Source organism: Monodon monoceros, unplaced genomic scaffold, assembly GCF_005190385.1.
Source record: "Monodon monoceros isolate NGI ecotype Baffin Bay Population unplaced genomic scaffold, NGI_Narwhal_1 Super_Scaffold_6, whole genome shotgun sequence".
NCBI classification, from domain to species: Eukaryota; Metazoa; Chordata; class Mammalia; order Artiodactyla; family Monodontidae; genus Monodon; species Monodon monoceros.
The window spans coordinates 55495005-55521942 of record NW_021703783.1 but is presented as its reverse complement, the minus strand read 5'-3'; the positions used below and the strand labels follow the sequence as shown (position 1 = coordinate 55521942).

Sequence of the window (26938 nt, the reverse complement as noted above, 5' to 3'; positions counted from 1 at the left end):
TATCTAAAGACCTTCTAGGCTTCAGAGCAAGGTCAGGTATACATATTATCTATTGTTGCTACTGAATTAGTTTAAATTACAGGTTAAAAAAAGAAGAATGAAACGCTTGAGGTTAAGAAGGGTACATAGAGGGCTTCCCTGGTGGTGTAGTGGTTGAGAGTCCACCTGCCGATGGAGGGGACGCGGGTTCGTGCCCCGGTCCGTGAGATCCCACATGCTGCGGAGCGGTTGGGCCCGTAAGCCATGGCCGCTGAGCCTGCGCGTCCGGAGCCTGTGCTCCGCAACGGGAGAGACCACAACAGTGAGAGGCCCGCGTACCGCAAAAAAAAAGAAAGGTACATAGAAACCAAAGAAGAGTAAAGAAAAAATAAATAAATAAAACAAAACATCGAGAGTGGTTGTACCATATCAATAATTATCTGGCAACTCTGGAGCAGAGGTTTCTATCTGGACTTTATATCATTAATATAGGGTCAAAAATCGAGAGTACAACTCTCCAATTATCAGGCTTTATGATTTTATTTTTTGGAATAAAGCTCAATTTCATGTCTAATTAGTTTTAAAAACATACTTCACTCCAATGGAGAAGAGCTTCTTTCCCATCTGCATCTACAACAGTAGAAATGACAAGGCTTTCTTTACTACCACTGAAAGAACCAGGAGGGCAAAAACAATTTTTTCTTTTATCTGTACTCATGATTTCCCCTGCCTCCCTCCACCTCCTGCACAAACAGTAACTTCACAGGAAACCAAGAGACTACACAGACAATTTTAGCTTATCTTCCTGAAGACTCTTTCCACTCCGCCCTCTCTAAACACACACAGTGGAGAAGCAGTGGGTTGAGTTTGACAAGGACAATAATTAAGGAAGGTAAAATGAAGCCTTATAGAATACTTAATACTAAGTTAAAATTCTAATATCATAACATCAAGGTGTCAATTTATTCAACTTTAACCCATCTGGGAAAGTTACTTCTTTAGTAACTATAACCTCATTATATTCTTTTAATTGCTCATGCTAACAACTTTATTGTATACTATTGCATCTTATAAGAAGTAAATTCAGGGACCATTCCATTTTATCTTAGACATAACATTTACTAGTTTTCCAAGCATGACAGAAATGGAAAAATATATATATTAGAACAAGAACAATTTGTTAATTTCCACAATTTGTGTTCCTCCTATGAGCAGTGCCTGATTCTATTCTATCAGTCCTATGCTTAAAGAAAGAAAAAAAAAAAAAAAAACTTAATGAGAGACTAATTTACAAAGTATACAAGAATATAATTTTATAATAAATCTTTCCAGTGTTCGTTATAACTTCATTACATGAAATGTTTCCCTTCAAAGAAACTCAGAAGGATAGCTCTTATAAAATGAAACAAAGCTTTCTGTGTTCATCTCTGGCAAGCAGTGACCAGAAACAGCTTGCTCACAAAGGATCTAAAAGTGCTGCCTGTGGAGGAGAAACTACCACTAACATGCTGTATGAATGAGTCTTGGTGAGTGGCTACTATCTGAGACTTCTTCCTCTCTTCTCCTACCAATGAGTCCATCTCACATAAAGCCTAATAGAAAACTAAAGCCTTGTAGCAGTGAAACTCAGCATGCTCCACTCAAATACTTCTAAGGTAACCATTCTAAAGCAAAATTAGCAGAAGTCACCTCTTTTATCCAAACAAAAAAACCAGAAAACAAAAAACAAACAAAAAAAACCCCCCACAAAAGAACAACAAAAAAAAAACCACCCAAACCAAAAGGCAAATGCTGTTGCTCAATCATTAGATGGATTTACAGAGGCAAAAAATGTGACAACAGCAATAATTCAAGTAAAGTATATGAGAAAATTTAAACACGCCACTTTCAAGTTAAGACAAAAGTGAAGGGGAGCTATGATCAGAGTCAAAAAGCTTAGACATTATCACCAAATGTTAATTCACTTTACAGTCATCAATGAGACTACTGTATATATTTTTGCACCTTGCGCTTGTAAAAGCAGATAAAATATTTAATATGTAATTTACAATGTATTTTATCAGCTCAGCATACAGGATGAATATAGATTATATCAAAGTGTAGTAGACAGTTAGGGGCCTGTGCAAACCCTGCAAAAATAGTACTTCAGGTATCTGCTAATTTTAAAAAAAAGAAAACAAAAACAGTTTGCTGTTTAGAAGTGATACAATTCAAACTACCACAAAATACAAAGGACTGCAAAAATGTATACCATTCCAACAACATATATAAGTTATTAAATAAAGATTTGATTTAAAAGAATATAAATGAAGCCTTTAAGTAGGTCTTTTCTACATGCATATTACTCCTTGTTAAAGAAAAAAAATATGTAAAAAGGCCATTGGTAACTGCTTTGTTAACATGTGTAGAAAATGCCAATTCTCTGGTCACGAACCCCACTAAGTTTAGCACTTAAGGTCTCTGCAGTGTTATAAACGTAATTTAAAATACTGTTAACTCTCTAATTCCATTGGTAAAATAATGTGACTTGGAATATGGCAGTCTTTGTGTTGAGGGCAAGGATCCACAGTTTGTTTTTTTATTCCTTAGGGGTGAACAGTTATCCAGAAGAACAGCACCCTCCGCCACCGCTCTGGGCTTGAGGTTCATCATCAATAATTTGTACACCTCGCCTTGCGGCTCCTGGTTGACTGGAGCCATTGCCTTTTGCCCTTTCATCCACTTGTGCCGTTTCTATCATCCCTAAGAGAGGGAGAAAGCAGAAATTATTTATGACCACAATTGGCGTTTTCTGTTTCTATAATTTCAGTTTACTACCATGATAGCTATTTCTGACTTTCAACCAACAAGGAAACTAGATAAAATTAATAGCAAGCGTACTTGTCCAGTTGTATAACAGCCACAGTGACATCACCAGAGAAAAAAAGTTTTTGATTTAAACAAATGACTGTATACAAGTGTCATCCTTAAGATTTTCCAAGTATACTTAGAAATACGTCAAAGAAGGTCAAATTGTTCCAAGTACAAGCAATATTTAGGGTACAAGATTTATTCTTCAGTAAGTCATGTAAACTTTTAACCAAATAACATTTGAAAGAACAAAAGAGTTTAAGATGAAAGAGGAAGAACAAAGCTGGAGGACTCACATTATCTGATTTAAAGATACAGTAGAAGTTGCTCGAATGATGACAGTGAGATACTGGTGATTGTGTGGTCCAGTACAATCTTTTCAAGAGACAGTACTGGAACTGGACATTTACGTGTAAAAAATAGAAGTTCAATATATACTTCCCACCATATGAGAAAATTAACAAAAAATTAATTACAGACTTAAATGTAAAACAAATTTCTAGAAGAAAACACAGGAGGAAATCTCTGTAGAAGAAAATCTTTATGACTTTGAGTTACCAAAAGTTTCTCATGTAAGACAAAAAAACATGACTCATACAGAAAACCTGATAAATCAGACCTCATTAAAATTTAGAACTTCAGCTCTTTGAGAGACAGTTAAGAAAAATGAGAATATAAGACACAGACTAGGAGTAAATAGTTGCAAAATACATATCTGAAAAGATGAGGAAAGAAAAGAGAGTCCTTAAAACAGAATAAGGTTTCTTAAACTTGGGTCCAGAGATTGCTCTTGAACAATGGTTTCCAAATTGAGGTATACGGGATAATCCACTGAGGTAAAATTAGAAAAACGTTCAATTTATTTTTCCTTAACCTTTCAAAATTTCTATTTTTTTAATGTATATTTTACAATATGGAAAATCATAAGTACTTATATATGTTCTATAATTTTTAAAATAAACGTATAGAGAATATTCAATTCTTTTGTATAAAGATATGATATATAACATTTATAAGCCACTGATCTAGAACCTCAGTACTCAAAGTATGGTCTGAGTACTAGTGTCATTACCGCTTGGGTGTCTGTTAGTAAAGAGAAGCTCAGGCCCACATCAGACCCATTTTATCAAATTATGCATTTTAACAAGATCTCCTAGTGACTGATATGTACACCAGTGGTTCTCAAATTTTAGTATGCATCAGAATCATAACGAGGGGTTAAAACACAGATTCTGGGCACCACCTCCAGAGATTCTGATTCAGTAGGTTTGGGCTAAGGCCCAAGAATTTGCACTTCTAACATACTCTCAAGTGATGCTAATGCTGATTACAGGACCACATTTAGGGAATTAATGCTCTAGAAGAATTATGAATGATCTTCAGGCTTACATAAAACTGAAATTTACTTCAAAGTTTGTATATATGTACATTTTCTTAGAGCAATAAACCATCATTCTGAGGTCTATAACTATAAGGAATATAATTTGACAAAATCATTTCAATCCATTATTCTATAGACTAGGGTTTTCCTAAGTATAGTGTACATTCTATTGGTGATATGAGAAATGACTTTCAGATTGTATATAATAAACATTTTCCTTTCTCTTTTTTTAATATGGAAAAGCTCAAACATATATAAAAGTAGAAAGAAGAGCATAATGAAAATCTGTATGTCCATCACACAATTTCATCCATACCTGGCAATCATCCCTACCATTATTTTAAATCAAATCCCAGATACATAATTTTATTCATAAATTATTTTAATATGATTTCTAAAAGATAAAAACATTTTAAAAAATAATTCTTTTTTTAAGCATAACCACTACACAATAACCACGCCTAAAAAAATTTACAATAATTTCTTAATATCATCAATATCCGGTGAGTGTTCATATAGTCCCAATTGTTTCACAAATGTTCTTTTTCACTAGTTTGTCAAATTAGGATCCAAATAAGGTCCATCCACTGCAACAGGTTGTTACAACTCTTAAATCTGTTTTATTCTGTCCATTCCCCTTCCATTTTTATTTTTAATAGTAATGCATATATTTTAATATGTATTTAGCAAATACTACACATAAGATTTCATAGCCATTGATTACTACTTGAAATAGGGGTAAAGAAGGTATTTAAGCTTCAAAAAATGAGTTAAAGATATTAAGTAAATAATAATACTGGTCGATGCGACAAATCATCAATATGGTCAAAATGGAAACTGTAGAACATCACCCCAGGGGCTTTCCTGGTGGCGCAGTGGTTAAGACTCCGCCTGCCAATGCAGGGGACACGGGTTCGAGCCCTGGTCCCAGAAGATCCCACATGCTGCGGAGCAACTAAGCCTGTGCGCCACAACTACTGATCCTGTGCTCTAGAGCCCGCAAGCCACAACTACTGAAGCCCGTGCACCTAGAGCCCGTGCTCCACAACAAGAGAAGCCACCGTAATGAGAAGCCCGCGCACTGCAATGAAGAGTAGCCCCCACCCGACGCAACTAGAGAAAGCCCGCGCGAAGCAACGAAGACCTAATGCAGCCAAAAATAAATAAATTAAATAAATAAACTAAAAACAAACAATCACTCCAAAAATATTACCAATATTTTAAAAAGAGCCATACACCTACTTTTACAAAGGTCAAGAAAAAGTTCCTCAATTCCTTTGTTCTGTTTGGCTGAAGTATGATAATGTTTCGCTCCCACAGATTCTGCATACCTTAAAAAAAAAGTAACATCAGTAATTGAAGTAAAAATATGTTTCATGTTTTTGTCATGACTGCTATTTGAACTTTTTTTACAATAGCAATTTTAGTGACTTATTACTAATTAACCCAGGTTTAGTGAAATTAAGATTATATACCATTTGACGTTTCTATATATTGAATCAACTTTTAAATAAGAATAAAACAAGACTTTTATTCTAAGTTAATTTGCAACCCAAATACTTTAGTTTTTGTGACTCACTGACTATTTGGCCATGACGGTTTTCTTTTGCATCACTCTTAATACTTTTTACTGAAACCAGAAAGAGAAGTGAAAGTGGAATGACTTTAAATGTCACCAAAAGCCAGAAATTGCCAGTGTAAACTCACTTCACTGAATCCACTAGCTCAATCTATATTAAGAGGTTTGAGTAATAACTAAATGGTAAAGTACATTGTGCAAAGAGGAAGACTTACAGAGAGTGACTGAAGGAAGGAAGAGAAGGGATAACACTTACGATTCTGCTTCTTGAATGGAAACATGTCTCTCCTTCTCCAAGTCTATTTTATTACCTAATTTGAAAATGTAAATGCCAGTCTTTAATATTGATTCATTTTTATAATGAAATTAAGCCAATTCTAAATATACAACTGCCATTTTAATCATCTGGAAAAATAATACAAATCCCCACCAGACTTCTAAATGTCCTTCTAAATGTCCTGAAACTGTAAGGTTTCAGGACATTTGGATATGAGGACTGATCATGACTGTCAAGGTGAATGCCTCAGCCTCCCTCAAATGGCTCAATGCACATCCCTCCTGAAGCTGCAGCCTCTGTCAGAGAAAATAACTTTTCCAAAGAGATAAGCACTATTTTTGATTTAGGGTATAAATGGGACTAAGATTCACTAGGGAATCCTAAGGATAAACCTATGAGTCTTAGCCAAGTGTAAATGGTCCCCAATCAATAATTATGGTTCATGAAAATATATTAGGCTAGCCTCTTGGATCCTAAGAATGTTTTGGTTTTCTCGATGATATTAACTGGTTAAAGAAAGCATTAAAATATATGGCTTTTGAAGTACTTCACCACTGCAGGGGAAGAAACTACATTTGTTTTAAAAACATGAGACAACTTAGTATATGAACATCATGCAGATTTTAAATTACTGAAAATAAGTTTAGCTCTCTTTAAACAATGGAACCAAACTGAGATTATGCCATAAAGCCACCAGAACAAAAGTGTAGAAACTGCAAAATGCAGATTCCTTATTATATACAGGGTAGAGATTAAGGTAAGTAGGCTGGACAGAGTGCTAAAGGCAATGGAAATAACATACAGAAAAGGGGAAAAATACCCTAAGAAAGGACAGTTTAAACAAATATTTTCATTTCTTCTATTATGACCTATAGGGGTAAAAAAGGAAACCTTGTAAATAAGGTCATTTTTTCTCAGGACCTTAGAGAGTCTAGAAGACAATTTCAGATAAAGTATTGAAGTAAGCACCCAATGAAAGATGCGATGCTTAGAACTGAGAGGTACAAGCCCAGAGGTTCTGTATATGAAGACCTCAAATAATCTGAGCACCTAATCACGTGCAGCTTTAAGCAATGATCTGACACCATAGCCTAAGGTTGAGGGAGGGAAGCAGACATACTAAAGCTCAGCTGGTACTAACAAATTCAGTAATAAACTCTTCCTTCTTTGAACAGTTATCAGCCTATCTCAGCAAGAAGACACATATCAGTTCTGATTTCCCACATTATACTTTATCAATAAAATTTTAATTTGCTAAATATTACAACCAATATATCCAACAGTCACCAGTGGAGTAAGTTGTTTCATGCTATGAAGAATGCACAAAGCACCACCTAGTGGCAGGCAGCTCCAACAAATGGAGGCACAAGATTCTGCCATTGTAAAAAGGTAAAACAGCCTCCTATAGATCAAAGGAGACTTTTGTTGCAATTAACTAAAACCCTATGAGTTGGTTTGTTAGAGCTTTAATGTCTCTTTTTTCAAAATCCACCATAATTACCAACATCTATTTTTGAAAACTGAGGATAGGGAAAGTAGACAATCACCTTGTTGCCTCACATGAATATCTGGGGAAAATTATTAACACTGCTTTATTATTTCACAGCATTTTAAACTTAACTAAACTTTAATAAAGCCAGTATTTTTTTGTTTTTGTTTTTTAATCTTTTGGCCATGCCACACGGCTTGCAGGATCTTAGTTCCCCAGCCAGGGATTGAACCCAGGCCACGGCAATGAAAGCGCCAAGTCCTAAACAATGGACTGCCAGGGAGTTCCCTAAAACCAGTTATTATTAAAATGGCTAACTATTTTAATAACATAATTAATATTTTAAACAAAAAAAAAATCCCTCTACTAAATAACTACTATTTCTTTGAACAATAAGTGCTCATAATGGATTAACAGCACAGACCAAGTCACAAAACTGCCTGTCAGTGACTGACACCTTTCCAAAGTTCAAGACCTTTTTAGCTATGTTCTTTTAAAAGCAAGAGAGCTAAAGCTTGTGGTTGAGGCTCATATCTGTTTCAATACTACTGTGCAGCCACATTGGGAACTTTCTAATAGGCTTACAACACCTGAAAATAAGAATAACCACCAAAGTAAGCACCTACTTGAAAGTATAGTACAATAAAGGCTAGGGGGGAAAGCTGACGGAAGCTATTGGAGAGGAAAAGGCTATCCTGCTAAGAATACTAAAAATTTTATCTTCTTTAAAAATACCTATTTGAATTAAGAACATGGAAGGGATACACCCATTGCTAAGCGCAGACGGCCTAATAGCAATAAAGAGCTAGAACTTTATTTTGCTTAGACTGGATGTTGTGTGGCCTAGTGGAAAGAAATTTTTAAATCTGATAAAACTTGTTTTTAAGTCCTGGCTCATTTCAAAACTATAAGATTTGGGGCAAATTACTTAACCCCGTAGTCTCACTTTGTACAAATGTAGCTAATAAACTTTGCAAGGTTAATGTGAAAATAAGATATATGTAAAAAGTCTAGCACATAGGATGTGTTCAATAGAGTACTTTTCAGCCATCACAGTGAATGATCAAATGGAAAATGACAGTGAATGATCAAATGGAAAATCAATACTGTTATGAGAGAATTAAACTCATGATAATTAACACATTTCCTACCACAACCCTGGCTGGCTTCGGAAATCCCTTAACCACCCCTCCCCCAATTTAGTTCGGTTTGCTTCTGTGCTATCACAGCACACCCCCAACCCCTTGATAGCATGTATCATAATGTACAATAAGAGCTTGTTTTTCTCTCTCACCCTACATGATAAGCTCTGGGGAGACAAGGACCATATCTATTTTTTAACTTATTCACTACATTATTCTCAAAGCCTGGTACATAGCCAGCAATATACATTATTGGTTAAGTATATGGGCTTGAAGTAGCAGACAGACCCAAATGAAAATCCCAGGTCTATCTCTATATACTATGTAGTTTGGGAATTATCAAGCTCTCTAAGTCCATTTTCTCATGTGTAAAATGGAAATGGCAACAATGCCTTCTTGCCGTGTTGTCAGGAGGCTTAAATGAAATAAGTGTGTAGTTCTTAGAATAGTACCTGGCACTCAATAAGTGGATTATTAATAATAAATATTTGTTTAACAAACATACAAATGTTAAGGACAGACTAGAAACAAAATACTCTATTAAACAGAGCAACCACAGCCAAGAGTGCTGATCAATGGATTAACTAAAACTAGAGGGAAAAGTCTGCTAGTAGAGTTCTCTCTTCCTGCTTTACACATTATCAGTGATTTAGATAAGGACCTAGAAGGTTCAGCATCTAATTTACACATGAAAAAGCTAGTAGATTATATATCAAACATAAACATTCAGAAACATATGACAAGTTGAAATTCCTACACTTAGGTTTAAATAATTTGGTTATGTAGGAAGATGGGGAAAGCCTGACAGAAGACCAATACTTATAAAAAAGGAATTCTGATTTTTGTTAACTATAATCTACGTAAAAGAGAAATTGAGTTGACATGACTGCTAAAAAGTATATCCAATCTTGGGCAATGCTGGTAGAAGGACAGTAAGAAGATTTAAAAAAAGAGAGAGCTATGGTATACATTGAGTCAACAATGTTTGGATTCTAGTATTCATTTCAAGTGTAGGAGACACACTGATACACCGAAATAAACCTAGGAAAAAATAATCAGGATGATGAGGATGTCTGAAAGTTAGCCCAAACAGTTGAAAACCTAGGGAAGATTTTAGGTGAACCATCCAAGTAGGCTTCAAATGTTTGAAGGACTGTCTTGTGTAAAGGGAAAGGAACAAATATTTGTCATATGCCTACTCTATACCAAGTGTTTTCCAAATCATTATTTAGTCTTCATCACAATCCTATGAGGTAGTATTATTTTGAAGTTAGTTTTATAACAGGAGAGAAAATAAACACTGAACATATATAGAATGAAATGAAAATCAAGACGTGGAAAAAATAATGCAGATGTCCATCAACAGCAAAAGGATAAACTGCGGAATATTCATAGAATTAAGTATTAGATAGCAAAGAGAGTAAAATGAAGTACAACTATATACAAGAACATAGAGGAATCTTGTAAACATAATGTAAAGCCAAAAAAACAGACAAAATAGCTCCCATACACATATGATCCTATTTTCTGAAATTCAGAACACAACCAGTCCCTGCAGTAAAAAGTCAGGATTATGTCTAGGGCGAGGAGAAGGCAACTGGGGTAGTGTTGGGATGAGAAGGGAGCACAGAAAAAAAAAAGAAAAAAAAAAAAAGAAAGGGGGCTTCTAATGTACTGGTGGGGCTTCTAATGTACTGGTTACACAGATATGGTAACTTCATGAAATTTTCCTTTTGTGGTAAATGGGCTCTCAAAATTCTTCCAACTCTGAATTACAAACAGAATTCCATGTCACACTTGCCAACGGAAAAGGGAGAGTGAGAGCTTTTTATACTTTATACCAAACATTAATAAACATTATATAACATGAAATGAGACGTATCTAACCCTACTTGGGGGCAGTAAGCTACCAGTTTCAATTATTACTAAACCTTCTAAGAATATGAACATGAAGAATACAAAGTTTAAGTTAATTATCCTAAGTTTATTCACCCAGCTAATTTTTTTTTTTTTTTGGCCATGCTGCGAGGCTTGTGGGATCCCTGGTCCCGGTAGCAGAGATTGAACCCGTGCCCCCCTGCAGTGGAAGTGCTTAGCACTAACCACTGGACCACCAGGGAATTCCCACCCAGCTAATTTTTTAAATGTTACTTTGTAACCTTGGTCAAGTAACAAGTTCTTGAGGCTTCTTTGACTTTCCTTTTTTCTTTCTTTTTTTTTTTTTAAAGATTTTTTTGATGTGGACCATTTTTAAAGCCTTTATTGAATTTGTTACAATATTGCCTCTATTTTATGTTTTGGTTTTTTGGCCCCAAGCCATGTGGGATCTTAGCTCCCCAACCAGGGAGGAACCCACAGCCCCTGCATTGGAAGGCGAAGTCTTAACCACTGGACTGCCAGGGAAATCCCTTCTTTGACTTTCTTAAGAATATGTTAGCTATGTTTCTTAGAATGTGTTACTTCCTTCCTCTCTTCTGAGAGATAACCAGAATCCCAAATCATCAAATCTTTAGTCATTCACCTACTGTGACCACTTCCACTCCCAGTAAGTCCAATATACCAGACAGACAAAAGCAGGCCAAACTCACTAATGACTAGCTGCAGCTTTGGTCCCAAACTCCTATGTGGTCTACGACTCCAGTGTTCTTGTTTGAAATAGTCCCATCATCTAGCCTAACATCTAGCATCTAGACTAAAAAGCAGGCCAGATCAGCTCCTGTTCCTCTCCCAAAACTTGCACCCTGATCTGGACCTGTAAAGTTTACCAGTCTAATGGTGACAAAATGTAAGAAATATAAACTCAGGTTAAAACAAAAAAATTCTTAAGGCTAAAAGCAGAATTTGCCCACGGTGACTACTCCATTCTATGTCCTCCACTAAAACTACCCTGGTTTCTCCCAAGCCATTTATCAGTTACATAAAAAGGAAGAGAGAAAACAGCCTGAGGCTATTCATAAGGATTAATATCATAAGCAGAGGAGTCTGAATGACTCAATTTGAATCCCATCTCTGATAGCTGCATGATATTAAGCAAGTTATTAAGTACGTATCTCCAGGGCTCAGCTTCCTCTACAAAACCCTCATAGGGTTGTGAAGATTACATGAGATAATGTCCACTGAGTACACAGCATAGTGTCTGGAACACTTTATTGACCAATAATTAGCTGTTATATCATAGAAATAATACTCTAAAGAAAAAGGAAACCAAAGAGAAATGCCAGAAGTCCAAGAGTGAATTCTAGAGTTAATTGTTTTACTTTACCTCTTAAGATATTTTTCCAGTCTAGTATATCATGATCTACTTATATCTTTGGAGTCACATTTGTTCTTAACTCAAAAATGGGTATAGTTAAATATACAGAACAAGAACACAGCTTAAGTCATTGATTTTAATTATATTGTAAAGTAGTTGCTGAACTCTTCTTTTCTAAAATAATCTTATGATGAAAAACCAAGGGTCAAGTTGAAGCAAGGCTGGGGGACTTGATGCCCTACACGTTTAGGGCTTCCCACTTGCTCCCCAAAGGCATTCCTTGAAGTACAGATGTCTGAACCTCCTGAAATATCACTTCCAAATCCCAAATTATACTAAAATATTAAATACTAAAATACCACTCTTCTTTTCTCATGTAACTTTAAAATGAAAATTACTGATTTACTATTCTTTAATAAAGTGTTAAGGAAACAAAGGACATTTTTAAAAAGTAATGATGCTTACCAACTATACATAAACAGATTTCATTTCCCAACATTTTCCGTAATTCTTTGACCCAGTTTTTAACCTGTGTACACAAAAGAGTAAATATTAAAACAAATCCTGTAACAATGACTACCATTACAACACCCCAAAACTCAACACTGTCAAAATACCTCAAAATTTGGTCTAACAGTCCATGTGTTTAGTTATTACCAGGAATGATTCACTGTAGGATCATTTATATCGCAAACCACACACACAGACAAACATCCAATGGAAAGATTTCTCTCTATATCTACACATAAGAATAAACAGAAGCATCTCTAATTACAGACTTTCATAACTGCCCATAAATCCAAGCAAAGCTGTTCACCAAAGCAAAAGCATGTCAATTCCAGCCTCTGATAATAGATGCTTATAGAGAATCACTTTGGACTTAAGAAAACATGGGCTTAATTAAAAATCTTTTGTAACCCAACTGGGTCACAAATAGAGGGCACAGGAGCTTCTGTGTCACACATTTAAAGGAAAACAAAATGTATATAGGTACCAAAAAGAGTAAAATAAAATTTCATCCTTTGGTGTAGGATAGGTTTCTTCAAGTTCAGCGCTACTGATATTTTGGCTCAGATAGTTCTTTGTTGTGAGGGACTGTCCTGTGCAATGTATGATGCTTAGCAGTATCCCTGGCTTCCTACCCACTAGATACCAGTTCCATCCTCCAGGTGGGACAATCAAAGATGTCTCTAGACATTGCTGCCCCCTGGTGGAGAGCCCCTGGTGCACAATGACTCCAGTGGCAAACTGATTCTTCACTACGGATGGAGCAGAGCAGCAAGCACTGTGGGGAGTAAACTGAAATTAGGTTTGTTTTTTTTTTTTTAATGCTGGGCTTCCTTCCTTCCTTTCTTTCTTTCCCTCTCTCTCTCTTTTGCTGTGTCGGGTCTCAGTTGTGGCACACAGGCTTTTTGTTGCAGTGCGTGTGCTGTCTAGTTGTGGTGCGTGGGCTCCAGAGTGTGCGGGCTCAGTAGTTGCGGCGCTCGGGCTTAGTTGCCCCGCGGCATGTGGGATCTTAGTTCCCTGACCAGGGACTGAACCCACGTCCCCTGCATTAAAAGGTGGATTCTTAACCACTGGACCACCAGGGAAGTCCCTGAAATTAAGTAATCTTTTGAACTCATGATTTTAAATATATTGATTACCATAAAACAGGATAAAGAACCAACTTGGGATACCTACTTTCATTTTTGTGTAATGGAATTTAGTACATATGTAACCAAATGACACAGAACTTATATACCTTCCTAAAAAAAATACACACACATCTACAAATAACAAAAATTACATTAAATATGTGTGATAAGCATTTACTGTGCATATGTTCCTATGCACAAAGTAACAGTTTCACACGCCTATTCTCTGCAAGAATGCAAAGGAACTGTAGTAAACACAAAATCTGTATAAAAACAAAGGTAATCAACAATTTATAGTAGCACTGAACTACACTTTTCTCAGTACAGTCCCATCTTTTTGTTTCACTCACATATATGTATAACATGTTCAGAGAAGCATTTAACTTCCACCCTTAGTTGATTTCATATAAGAAAAATCTGACAGTACTGGTATAAAATGTACATCCTCATCACTTCAAAGGAAACATGCCAGAATCCAATTATGTTATTACCCTACTCCCTGTACATACAGTATCACAACCTACTAAATCTAACCAATTTTTTAATAATTTGTTATTCATCTGCAATCAGATCCCCCTCCACAGGCATCCTATTCATTACCCCCATACACTCTGTAATGAGTTAAAGATGGTCACCAGTTCTTTGCCAAGAGTATTTCCTCTCTCTTTGACTCTGGGCTAGCCTTGTAACTTGCTTTGACCAAGAGAATGTGGCAGAACTAATGCCATGCCAATTCCAGACTAAAGCCTTAGGAAGGTCAGGCAGCTACACTCTTGGGATCCAGCTGTCACATAAGAAGCTTTGGCTGGAATATGGAATAATGAGAGCATGTGGAGAGAGTACTGGAGAATGAGACACCAAATGGAGTGAGAGGCCATGTGGAGGAAAACCAGGCCCTCTTGGATCCAGGTTCCCACCCAGCCAAACCCCCAGTTCAATGCAGCTGCATGACTGACTCCACTGACACCACATGGAGCAGAGGACTTGCCCAGTCAACCCTTAAAACACCACGAGAAACAATATTTCATTGTTTTAAGTCACCAAATTTTGGGGTTTTGTTATACAGCCGGAGATAACTGGATACTTTTCAACCTAATAGACTCCACCTTCTTTTAAGCAATAAAATACTTAAACCATTTCTTTTTATGCCAAAAAGGCAGGGAGGGATAACAAACAGCACCCCACATATATATCTTTTTAAAATGTCATTAAATCTGAAAGCTACCTATTGCTTCATTTTTCTACTCCTTGGACTAAGTTTTTCCACATGGCATTAATAATCCAAGGGCTAACTTGTACATCTGCTTCATCAGTTAAATACTAGGAAATAAAATAAAAATAAAAAACTAAAAAGGCAAGTAATTTCAACAAGTACAAACCTGTAACTCAAGGCAAGAAAAGTTTCTACCTTGGAAATTACCCCCTTTAGTTAAACATCCTTGACAACGTTATTCCAAGAAGGGCTTTCAAAGAAAAGGTCAAATAAGTAACTAGTCACAATCCTAATTGTGATGAGAATCCAGAGGTAAGTTTAATGGTCACTCATTTTTGGTCCCAAACAACTATAAAAATTCTTTATTTCTGGTGAATGTTTAAAGAGGGGTTTAAAAAAAATGGAGGAGCTTTAAAATGAACACTACCTAGATTGTCCTTTTAAAATTTATATTATATCCTCCAGGAAATTTAGTGAGAAGAAAGAGCTTAAACTTGATTTAGTTCTTCATTTTCCTCCCCACAATTATGGAACCTGCCCATGCAGCCATACCAAGTTATCAGGTGGCCAGTGTGTATGAACCAAAAAAATGTATGTGATTTTTCTTTAATAGGGAGAAAAAAAGCCTCTATATTTTTCTGAAGCTTTACTTCAGATTATTTCCCTTTCCTAATATCTGAGAAAGCCATGTAATAAACTATTAATAAATGATATCCATATTGTTAACATGAATTAAATACTCCATTAAAAAATATGAGTGGTCATCATTTATGCACAAACTATACCTTTAAAGCCAAGGCTAATCACATTAGTAAACAAAAGATGTTAATGCAGACTTGAAAAAATCAGTGTTGTTCTATTAAGTCATCTACCCATAAGTAAACAGAATACCTTCTGAAACGAATCTTCATCTGTTATATCATAAACTAAAATAGCTCCATTTGAATCTCTGTAGTAAATTGGACCCAATGCATGGAATCTCTCTTGACCTGCTGTATCCTAAATAAAGCAATAAACTCTTATTAGATCAGAAGAAAAAATACATCTGTTATTGTAACTACAGTGAACTTTTGTTTAATTGGAAAGTGGGGTATAAAGTTATAGATAACCCCAAAACACTGTTAAAAGAAACAAAACAGGTTACAAATAAAATTTTTAAGTCAAGTTATAATCAATATTTAATGTTTTACTGTTATATAAAGATTACTTCTCCCCTCCCCAACCTTCCTCTTCCTCAGCAATCTTCCCACCCTCACTAAAAAACCATTTCAGTTGCCAAAGGGTCAGAATGGGCCACAATGGCATTATAAGCCAGGAACAGGCCTTGCACTAAATTTAGGTTCTCCCCAGAGAGAGGAGACAAGGAGAAAGAGCATGCACCAGGACCACCTGCCAACAGGTACACTACTGCATTATCCTTGCCCTACTCTCCACTGGCCATTCCCTTGGAGGATTAGAATATGGAGATGGGGGGAAAAAGGCCAGGCAGGCTGTCCACCCCTTTCTCTGACATGGAATCCCTCTGAGTTGACCCTTCTCCAGCTAAAAAGTTATGATAGAACTATTCATGTATACAATTGTATGCAAGATAAAATTCTTAGCCAGGTTTTAGAAAAAAAATGTTTATTTAAAAAAGGTTTTGGGGCTTCCCTGGTGGCGCAGTGGTTGAGAGTCCGCCTGCCGATGCAGGGGACGCGGGTTTGTGCCCCGGTCCGGGAAGATCCCACGTGCCGTGGAGCGGCTGGGCCCGTGAGCCATGGCCGCTGAGCCTGCGCATCTGGAGCCTGTGCTCCGCAACGGGAGAGGCCACAACAGTGAGAGGCCTGCGTACCGCCAAAAAAAAAAAAAAAAAAAAAAAAAAAGTATTTGGCTAAACTTCACTTAACTAAAATAAATCCAGAAATTTTTGAGCCAATTAGTTATGAGAGAACCAGGAATAGGTACTCTAGGCCTTCACTCACACAGCTGAAAAGGTTAACTTACCCATATAGCAAGATTTACTCTTTTCCCACCAATATTTAACTTCTTTGTTAAGAATGATGCCTAAGAAAAGAGAGATATACATTAAACAATGTTTCACATAAAATAACATTTTTTATTTCCAAAACTACAGATGAATGAATCATATCAATATGAAATAAGTTATCTGGGAGAAAAAGTAATCACTGAGTTTTTATTAATGATTAAACATTATTTCCACTGAAGACAGAACATTATTTTTACTCTAATCTAAGAAAAAGATATTTTGTTTTATGAATACAAGTTATGAAAAGTACAAAAAAATGGGTAAATATGTTTTCTTAGTTTTTCCTCATTACAGCATTTTCTTCACATTTAATTTGATGCCACCTACCTACTCATTATAGAAAGCGTCTAAGAGACTTCTAAGATGAGATAAAAGAAATGTTTACTGATAGTTAACTGTATGAATACCATTATTATTGGAAATTTTCCTGCAATTATTTTATAATTCAATTATTTAAACTATATCTAATAATTGCCCTAGGTACTAATGTCACAGAAATGAAAGGAAATGGTTCCAGCTTTCAAGGAGCTTATAGTCCACTGCAGAAACTAAAATATAAAGAGAATTAAAATACCATGTGATAATCGTTAAAATGGACGGTCTTGCCAAGTATACTATAGGAAAATGCTGAGGAAGGAAGTGTAAAGCCTGCTTGGATAAGTCACAGAAGGCTTCAGAAAGAAGGTAATGATCTCCCCTTTAGGAGTAGTAGGGGTTTTTCCTGACAGATGGGTGAAGCCACCGAAGCCTGAAACACATAACTCCCCACCCTATGGGAAACTCCAAGTTGGTCTGGTGGACGCTAGAGATGAGACTACAAAGATAGGCAAAGGTTGAATTAATCGAAAAAAAAGTCCTGACTCCATATCTAAGCCTATGGACTTTACCTTGTGGGTCTCAATAAAACGTGTTCCAAGACACTAGACAAGTTTTTTGTTTTTTAATGTATACTACAGTCAGGTATATTTGGGGACTGCTGTATATTGCTCTATATCCCCTTTGTGCATTCACAGTACCCATTAGCACACTAAAATTCTGCCAAAAGGAAGGCTGACTAACTGCATTTATACAAGCATTTCCCAAACTCATTTGACTTCTTTTTCCCTAAAAAAAACCCCTAACTCATCCAAAGGAGTGTTAGGAAATCATACTGTTGACAATGGATAATCAATGAAGGGTTTCTAAGCAGTGAGGACATATAAGATCTATATTTTAAGAGAATGAATACGATAGGAAGAACAGGACTAGACCTGGAAGACAGGAGTCTATTTTAAAGTTGGAAAGAAAAACATAAGGGGCCTGAACTAAGTGCATGAGGATAGAAAAGAGAAAAATGAATCAAGTAATTGAAGAGGGAATATAATCAGAAACCAGAATCAGTTGACCTGTTTAAAAAAGGAACAAAGAGCCAACTTCAAAGCTATGCAAAGACAGTCACATTTAAGTGTATATATATAGAAGAAAGTGCAGAGATGGAAAGTAACACAGATAAAAGGCTAGGCTGGTGAATTATTACTGAAGGAGAAGGAACCTAGATTTCAGGAAGGACTTTATGCTGTATGTATACCAAGGAAAATTAAAACTAAGAAAAGGCCACCAGATTTCGTGATTAACTAAGGAATCTACAGAGACACAAATGGCAGAGCTGAGATCAAATCCAGCAATGTCTGCCTTCAAAGCCCAAGCTACACTCAAGATATTTTACTAAATAAAACACAGGTTAGGCGCCTTCCCTGGTGGCGCAGTGGTTAAGAATCCGCCTGCTAATGCAGGGGACACGGGTTCGAGCCCTGGTCCAGGAAAATCCCACATGCCGCGAAGCAACTAAGCCTGTGCGCTACAGCTACTGAGCCTGCGCTCTAGAGCCCGTGAGCCACAACTACTGAAGCCCACGTGCCACAACTACTGAAGCCCGCGTGCCTAGAGCACGTGCTCCACAACAAGAGAAGCCACCCAATGAGAAGCCCATGCACCGCAACAAAGAGTGGCCCCCGCTCACGGCAACTAGAGAAAGCCCGTGTGCAATGAAGATCCAACGCAGCCAAAAAATAAGTAAATAAATAGAATAAACACATTTATTTTTTTAAAAAAAACAAAACACAGGTTATATAGAAAAGGGTATAAAATAAATTCAATGGCAAAATGACAAAGAAATAACTTGGAATATGAGAAGACCAAATACATGTTACGACAATAAATATGAATAAAGGACTATTTCCCACTCATAGCATAAGGGTGAAGAATATAAACTTTGAAGCAGAACTTTGGATTTGAATCTTAGCTTTGCCACTTATTAGCTGTATAATTTATTTGAATTCAACTATTTGTTCTGTTTCAATATCAATGTTATATAAAGAAACTCAAAACCTGACTCCTATCCTAATATTTAATAGGTAAGTAAACTTAAATGCCTCCCTCTCTTCTTTCAAACATATTTAAACTGATCTTCCCTCCAAAATCAGCTTTCCATTCCAACATTAGTATTTTGATCACATTCTCCAAGTCACTGAGGTTTAGAATCTTAGGAATATCATCACTGAATATTCTTCCTCCCCTGTCATCCCATATTCTAAAAAAACCTACCAAGCCTTGCTTTTATATTTCCTCTGGAGTTCTATGACCACCAGTCTCATATTATGTCATAATATAAATACCTTTGGTCTCACCTCACACTCTGGTTCTCTGGTCTACATGCTAAATTATCTTCCCAAAGCCTCCATGATTAAAAACAAACAAAAAAACCATTATCATAGCTGAGCTCTCTAATAAGTTATCATTTTTAATAAGTATGCTTGAACTACATCCCTGCTGGCAGCTAATACCATAATAGCCTTTTTGTCGTGAGTTTTGTGGGGATTTCTCAGCATTGGGGAGTGAATTATAGCTGGTAAAGCTCCATCATTTTCTTTCTACTATTCCCTCTGAAACTTACCATCACTCTCCCATGGTAAGTTCAGAGACAGTGTTAAGTCTCTCCTAAGGAACTACAGATGTATAAAACAATTTTATGGAAAGAGTGCTCATTACAGCGACGATTATTAAAAAAAAAAGAAAAAAGGAAAGAAGAAGAAAAAGACAATAACCTAAGTGTCCATCAATAGGCTATTTTTAAAAAATATACAAATATAGTCCATCCATACAGTGAGACACTACGCAGTCATTTCCACTACTATTGCTAATACTAGCTAACAGTTATTGAATGCTTACCTTCCACCAAGTACTGTGCTATGCACTTTTTACAAAATCATTCATAAGCTTCTCCTTTATAAAAGTCAGGGAGCCCTAATTTACAAATAAAAGTCTCAAAGCCTATCTTTGTATCCAAGGACCTCCACCATTTGTCCACATCTATCTACCCAAGAAAGCGTCCAGTATTTCTCTACTTACTCAGAAACTTTATATAGTCTATATTATACATTCCCTCCAATTCTGTTTGTTGATAAAATTCCTCTCTAATTTGGGCCTATTCTTTCTCTATCTGGATCTCACCTATCAAGACCAGTTCATGACCTACACTCTTCTTCCTTGAATTTTTAAGCTTTCTCATATGACCCAGACAACCCACAGTGAATTTCTCTATGCAGAAGAACTTTAGGGAACTTAATCTTGTAATATACAGCATATACCACCTTGTATTTTAAGTTAACTTTTCATGAGCATAAGTCTTCTGTTAACTAGAGTACATATTTTTATTTATTTAACATTTTCACAGTGTTTATAATGAAATGGGCAGTGTTCTAAAAGCTTTTCCATATTAATTCACTTCTCGTAACACTCTGTGATTAGATATAATTATTATCCAAATATTACAGATGTGGAAACGAGACAAAGGAATGGTAAGTATATTGTCCAAGGTCACACAGCAAGTGACAGAGTAGGATTTGAAATGAAGGCAGTCTGGCTCCAGACATGACTCATAACCACTATGCTATGGTACCTCCCAGACTGAGATGTGAGCTAACACTTCTCTAATAGAGGGGGCAGGGGGAACCATAGTGCTGCCCACAGCGGACTTGCAAATGTTGTTACCGTAGATAAACATATCCACAATGTGACTCCTATAACTCAATTTACATAAAAGATGTGTTCCTAAAAGTTTCCTTATAAACCAAATTATTTTAACTCAAATATGTGATGCATTAGTAAAGCACATTACCATAGGGTCCCCACTGTATCGTTTTCTTCCTTCATAACAAAAAACTTAAGTCCCACTCTATGGAAAGAGTCCTTCTGTAATACAAATCATCTCATTTTACATAAACCCTAAGTTTTTAATATTTTATAGATATTTTCTTAAAGAACAAACATCTGTTTTAAAAACAAAAACAATTATATTTGAGAATAAAGCTGCAAGATTTTATGTAACATCAAGACAGCAGCAAACGATCAAATGGTTGAAATCTGTTTTGGTCTTTTTTTCCTACTACCTCTATGACGCATACTTAATTTGGCCAGACTACTGAGATACCATTCATGGTTATATAATACTTACTCTGGGGCAGAGGTTCTTAATTCTGTTACATGGTAGTAAGAGTGGGAGGGAGGCATGATCATAGACTTCTTTGAGAATCTGATGAAAGCTATGAACCCACTCACTCTCAAGAAAACTGCTCATATGCACATATAAAATTTTTTCCCCACACTTTCCCAAGGGATTTATAAATCCCTGGCAATATCTCAGTGAAGAACCCCATCTAGAAAGAGCAGGGGACAGTGGCATAAACAACGTCAATTCAAAGGTTCTAGGAATATGGGAAGGAAAAAAAAATAGTACATACTGTGTGCCACCATGCTTTGGCTTTCTCATTTATTCTTTGTAACAACCCTGTGAAGTAGGTAATTAGCCCTATTTACAGTTGTGAACCTGAGATTTAAGGAAATACAGCGACTCACCCAAGGTCAGCCAACTTAGTCAGGTACTTCAGTGGGTGGAAGCCTGTCTGACTCCACAGTGCTTTTTCCATTGCACAAAGCTGCCTATTCCAGAACATACACACATTCTTAACTTGGCACTCCTCCACTTGGACACTAAGTGTTCCTGGACACCAACTCATCTCCCAGAATATTCTCAGGGTAGGCACAAAGTAATGAGGATGAAAGTAATGGTACATTTCCCACCTTACTCCTCCAAACCCGGAGTTACAGCACCACTATTTCTTCTAATTCCAATGATTTCATCTTCCAAACTTTAGGGGTACTGACAGACTTAACAATCTCATTAGACATCTGTCATCTGCACTTGATGCTTATTTACCCAACATCTTAACTGAAATCACAGTGAATATTTTTTAATCGCTATTAAAAAAATAAGATTATAGGAGAGATAAAATAAGAACAAAGTACACTTGCCAAATGAAAGTCTTTTCATAACTTGTTTCATCAATGTTTTTTTGTCTGTTTTTGTTAGCCAGATCACTTGTTCTTGCTAATCACTGGCAAAGCAAAATACCTAATGCAGCACAGTAACTGATTGTGGACAAATACTTTCCTGTCTTTATCTAAGTTCAATAGACTTTCATTAATAATATGTGTGTTTAACTCTTCGAGGAAAACATAGGAAGAACAGTCTTTGACATAAACCACAGCAAGATCTTTTTTGATCCACCTCCTAGAGTAATGGAAATAAAAACAAAAATAAACAAATGGGACCTAATGAAACTTCAAAGCTTTTGCACAGCAAAGGAAACCATAAACAAGACGAAAAGACACCCCTCAGAATGGGAGAAAATATTTGCAAACGAATCAACGGACAAAGGATTAATATCCAAAATATATAAACAGCTCATGCAGCTCAATATTAAAGAAACAAACAGCGCTTCCCTGGTGGCACAGTGGTTGAGAGTCCGCCTGCCGATGCAGGGGACACGGGTTCGTGCCCCAGTCCGGGAGGATCCCACGTGCCGCAGAGCGGCTGGGCCCGTGAGCCATGGCCGCTGAGCCTGTGAATCTGGAGCCTGTGCTCCGCAACGGGAGGGGCCCCAACAGTGAGAGGCCCGCATACCGCAAGAAAAAAAAAAGAAACAACGCAATCCAAAAATGAGCAGAAGACCTAAATAGACATTTCTCCAAAGAAGACGTACAGATGGCCAAGAAGCACATGAAAAGCTGCTCAACATCACTAATTATTAGATACATGCAAATCAAAACTACAATGAGGTATCACCTCACACCACTTAGAATGGGCATCATCAGAAAATCTACAAACAACAAATGCTGGAGAGGGTGTGGAGAAAGGGAACCCTCTTGCACTGTTGGTGGGAATGTAAATTGATACAGCCACTATGGAGAACAGTATGGAGGTTCCTTAAAAAACTAAAAATAGAACTACCATACGACCCAGCGATCCCACTACTGGGCATATACCGTGAGAAAACCATGATTCAAAAAGACACATGCGCCCCAATGTTCATTGCAGCACTATTTACAATAGCCAGGTCCTGGAAGTAACCTAAGTGTCCATCAACAGACAAATGGATAAAGAAGATGTGGCACATATATACAATGGAATATTACTCAGCCCTAAAAAGGAACGAAATTGAGCCATTTGTTGAGACGTGGACGGATCTACAGACTGTCATACAGAGTGAAGTAACTCAGAAAGAGAAAAACAAATATCGTATATTCACGCATGTATCTGGAACCTAGAAAAGTGGTACAGATGAACCGGTTTGCAGGATGAGAATTGAGACACAGCAATGTAGAGAAAAGACGTGTGGAAACCAAGGGGGAAAAGCGGCAGTGGGGTGGGGATGGTGGTGTGCTGAATTGGGCGATGGGGATTGACATGTGTACACTGATGTGTATAAAATTGACGACTAGTAAGAACCTGCAGTATGAAAAAAAAAATAATATGTGTGTATATAATTAAACAGTTATATTATTTTTGCTACAGTTACTAACATTGTTTCAGGCTTAAGTATTTAAAGTATCTATTGGGAGTTCCCTGGCAGTCCAGTGGTTAGAACTTGGCGCTTTCCCTGCCGTGGCCTGGGTTCAATCCCTGGTCAGGGAACTAAGATCCCGCGAGCAGGAAAAAAAAGGAAAAATAAAGTATCTATTAACTACTTTCAACTTAAGACATGGACATGAAAAGATTCAGCAAGATAATTCATAAAATTAGTCCTTTGTAGTAAGGCAATAAAAATTAGCTATCAAAAAACTAAGATGGGGGCTTCCCTGGTGGCGCAGTGGTTGAGAGTCTGCCTGCCGATGCAGGGGACACGGGTTCGTGCCCCAGTCTGGGAAGATCCCACATGCCGCGGATCGGCTGGGCCCGTGAGCCATGGCCGCTGACCCTGCGCATCCGGAGCCTGTGCTCCGCAACGGGAGAGGCCACAACAGTGAGAGGCCCGCGTACCGCAAAAAAAAGAAAAGAAAAGAAAAGAAAGAAAACCAAGCTGGGTGCTTGAATACTTCATTTCTTGTCCTTTGCTTCTAAAAAGAGGTATTATAATCAGTTTAGAGTCCAACTAAATACTTTGAAAAGGAGAGTCAAAAAATCACTTCTAAGGACTGGCTCAAAACACAAAGCAGAAAACAGCAGTCAGATATAGAATATTTATATATTAGGAGTTCAAAGCCATAACTCCGAAAAACTCTTCTTAAAAAAAAAAAATCATCCACCCTTCTATAGCCCACATACTCTAGTAAAAATACTAAGGGAAAAAGGAAAGATTTCAACTACTGTATTTTATGAAGATATTGTAATCAAATTGGCTGAATCAACACTAAAGTGGCTTCAAGAACTACTTAGAAGATACTTCAGACATTCAAAACATTAATCTTACAAATAAGGAAATTAAGATTCCTAGACCAGGGGACTGTGACACCAAGTATAAAACCAACTGCTAGAACCTGAATGCCAAGTGTTGCTCAGGAGGTTAAGGTGTATGGAAGAAAAAAAAAGTAGTTGACCTAGCTTAAGAAAAAATGGTACACCATTACTATATGTGGGACCTCAGAAATCTAATCCAAGTCTTAGTTTCCTCATTTGCCAAACTGTTAGCATACTATCTGTATTCCCAGCCAACTTTACAGCACTGCTTTGCTAAACAAATGACAGGCACCTACCCTAGACTTCAGGAGGCAGATAGGTGGAATTCCAGTTAGAATTCTAAAAGGGAAGATGATTTATGGTTCTGATTATAAAGAAAGTTACTTTTACACAGGAGACTAGTTGAAAGTGATAGAAGACATTTAAATTAGAGTGCATAATCTTACAATAAGGGGAAAAAGAGGATTCAGCTAAAGAAAAGGAAGTGATCACCCAGGAGCACAAATATAGAGAGATAAACCAAAGACAATAGAAATGGCACAAGCATTTAAGAATAAAGAAAGCTAACAGCTGGTTAAAGTACCTTACTCATCTTTATTTTATTTATTTATTTATTTTACTGGTGAAGGTACTATAATTTTAATTAATTACATATTAAATGTTAAAAAATGGAACTGAGGAGGGAATTCCTTATTTATATTAAAAGGTAAGTTACCAAAAATTCTATTCTTTTTTTTTAACATCTTTATTGGACGTTACTCATCTTTATATTCCCCCGTTGGCACAATGTTTGACATGTAACAGGTATGAAATAAACAATTCTTGAATTTGACTGCTTAGGTTCAGCAGCTAATTCCAGAGAAAAATCAGTAAGCCCCTCACTCCAACTGTCTTTCTTGTCTCTGTCAAGTTTAACATAACCCCAAACCAATGAGAAAATCACATAAGAAAGCTTTGAGGACTCTACATAAGATCAAGTTTTCTTTGTAAGCAAGGTAAAGGATCTTGAGTTCTCAGAGAGCTCACCTACAACATTACTTCATAATTATCAGTAACCTAGGAGGACGTCTGCAAAAAGGGAGCAGTACTAAAACACCAAAGCATAGCAAATGTCACAATTTTCAAAACAGAAGTGACTTTCCATAAATGTTAATCCCAGACAAAACTGTAGAATGGATAATAAACAAATACATATGTATGCATAAAAATATAAAATGTAGCAGTCCCTCAGACCACATGCATTCTCAAAATAATTCATGTCAAATTAACCCCACTACCTTTTCGACTGTGTTACTATGAAAGAAACCAACACAAATTAAGCACCATCTATTCATCAAACAGCAACAGCAAACATTCCTTAAACAAACACTGTGCCAGGAGGTTTAAATACTATGGCTCTCTAATCCACATAAAAATCCTATGAGTGAGAGTCTCCCATTTCATGGATAAAGAGCCAGCTACAAACAGTAGAATAATCTGCCAAAATCATGACGGCTAAAAATCAGGAGCCAAAAATTCAAACTAACTTCAAAGTCCTGTCCCTTTTTACTACATCATATGGCCTCCTAATGCAGAAAAAACAATGTATCTTGTTCTTTTCCAAGCATTTGACAAAGTATTTCATGATATCCCCTATGGGCAAGATTGATGTAGCTAGGGCAAAAAAAGTTAGATTTGTAACGCTGGAGTAGCCATTTTCATTAAAGGCTTCTTGTCCACTAGGTAGCAGCCCACAACAGTCAGTCTTGTTTCCTGTTTCTATTACCATTAATATGTATAACACTCCATTTATAACTGTTTCTCAGTCAAGAGGAAAGAGGACTGTGGCCTGTGCATGGTCTGGAAAAAGCCCCACCCTAAGATTCTGCATATTTAAAGAGAAAGATACCTCCGGTCACGTGTCACTGGACTATAGTGAGACTTGTGAAGAGCTTTGTACTTGGCCCTCCCTCTCCCCTTTCTTTCAGAGTCTGTTAGTGACTGATGAGAACACTGAAGACATTCTTACCAAATCTTCAGGTGACAAAGTTAAAATGAGTAGCTAATCCAGCAGTAGAGACCATGCCTTATTTTTCTTTGCATGTCCAGGACCCAACCTAATGGGTGACCCACAGGAGCTCCATCAATGTTTCTTGAATTACAAAATCAAAATTCAAAAGGATATTAACAGACACTAACCACTGGAGCAAGTTTATCAAAGCCAACTTTAATGGATCAAATTCATTAGGGAAAAAAAGATTTAACTACAAAATCAAAGGAAAATGAACAAATGTGAAGTCTTTCTTTCTTCTTTCCTCCCTCCCTCCCTCCCTTCCTTCCTCCCTCCCTCCCTCCCTTC

General features: G+C 36.8%; 1 protein-coding gene across 1 annotated transcript in view; it reads right to left on the bottom strand.

Moving 5' to 3' along the window:
- Positions 1 to 1010: 1010 nt before the first annotated feature.
- RAB21 (RAB21, member RAS oncogene family) overlaps positions 1011 to 26938 on the bottom strand; it is a 29316-nt gene continuing 3388 nt past the window's right edge. The window contains exons 2-7 of the mRNA XM_029205569.1: positions 16784 to 16843; positions 15692 to 15799; positions 12416 to 12479; positions 6046 to 6100; positions 5453 to 5541; positions 1011 to 2721 (exon numbers count right to left, since the gene is read on the bottom strand). Coding sequence (XP_029061402.1) covers positions 2579 to 2721; positions 5453 to 5541; positions 6046 to 6100; positions 12416 to 12479; positions 15692 to 15799; positions 16784 to 16843 — 519 coding nt within the window. The 3' untranslated portion in view covers positions 1011 to 2578. The remainder of the gene's footprint in view (positions 2722 to 5452; positions 5542 to 6045; positions 6101 to 12415; positions 12480 to 15691; positions 15800 to 16783; positions 16844 to 26938) is intronic.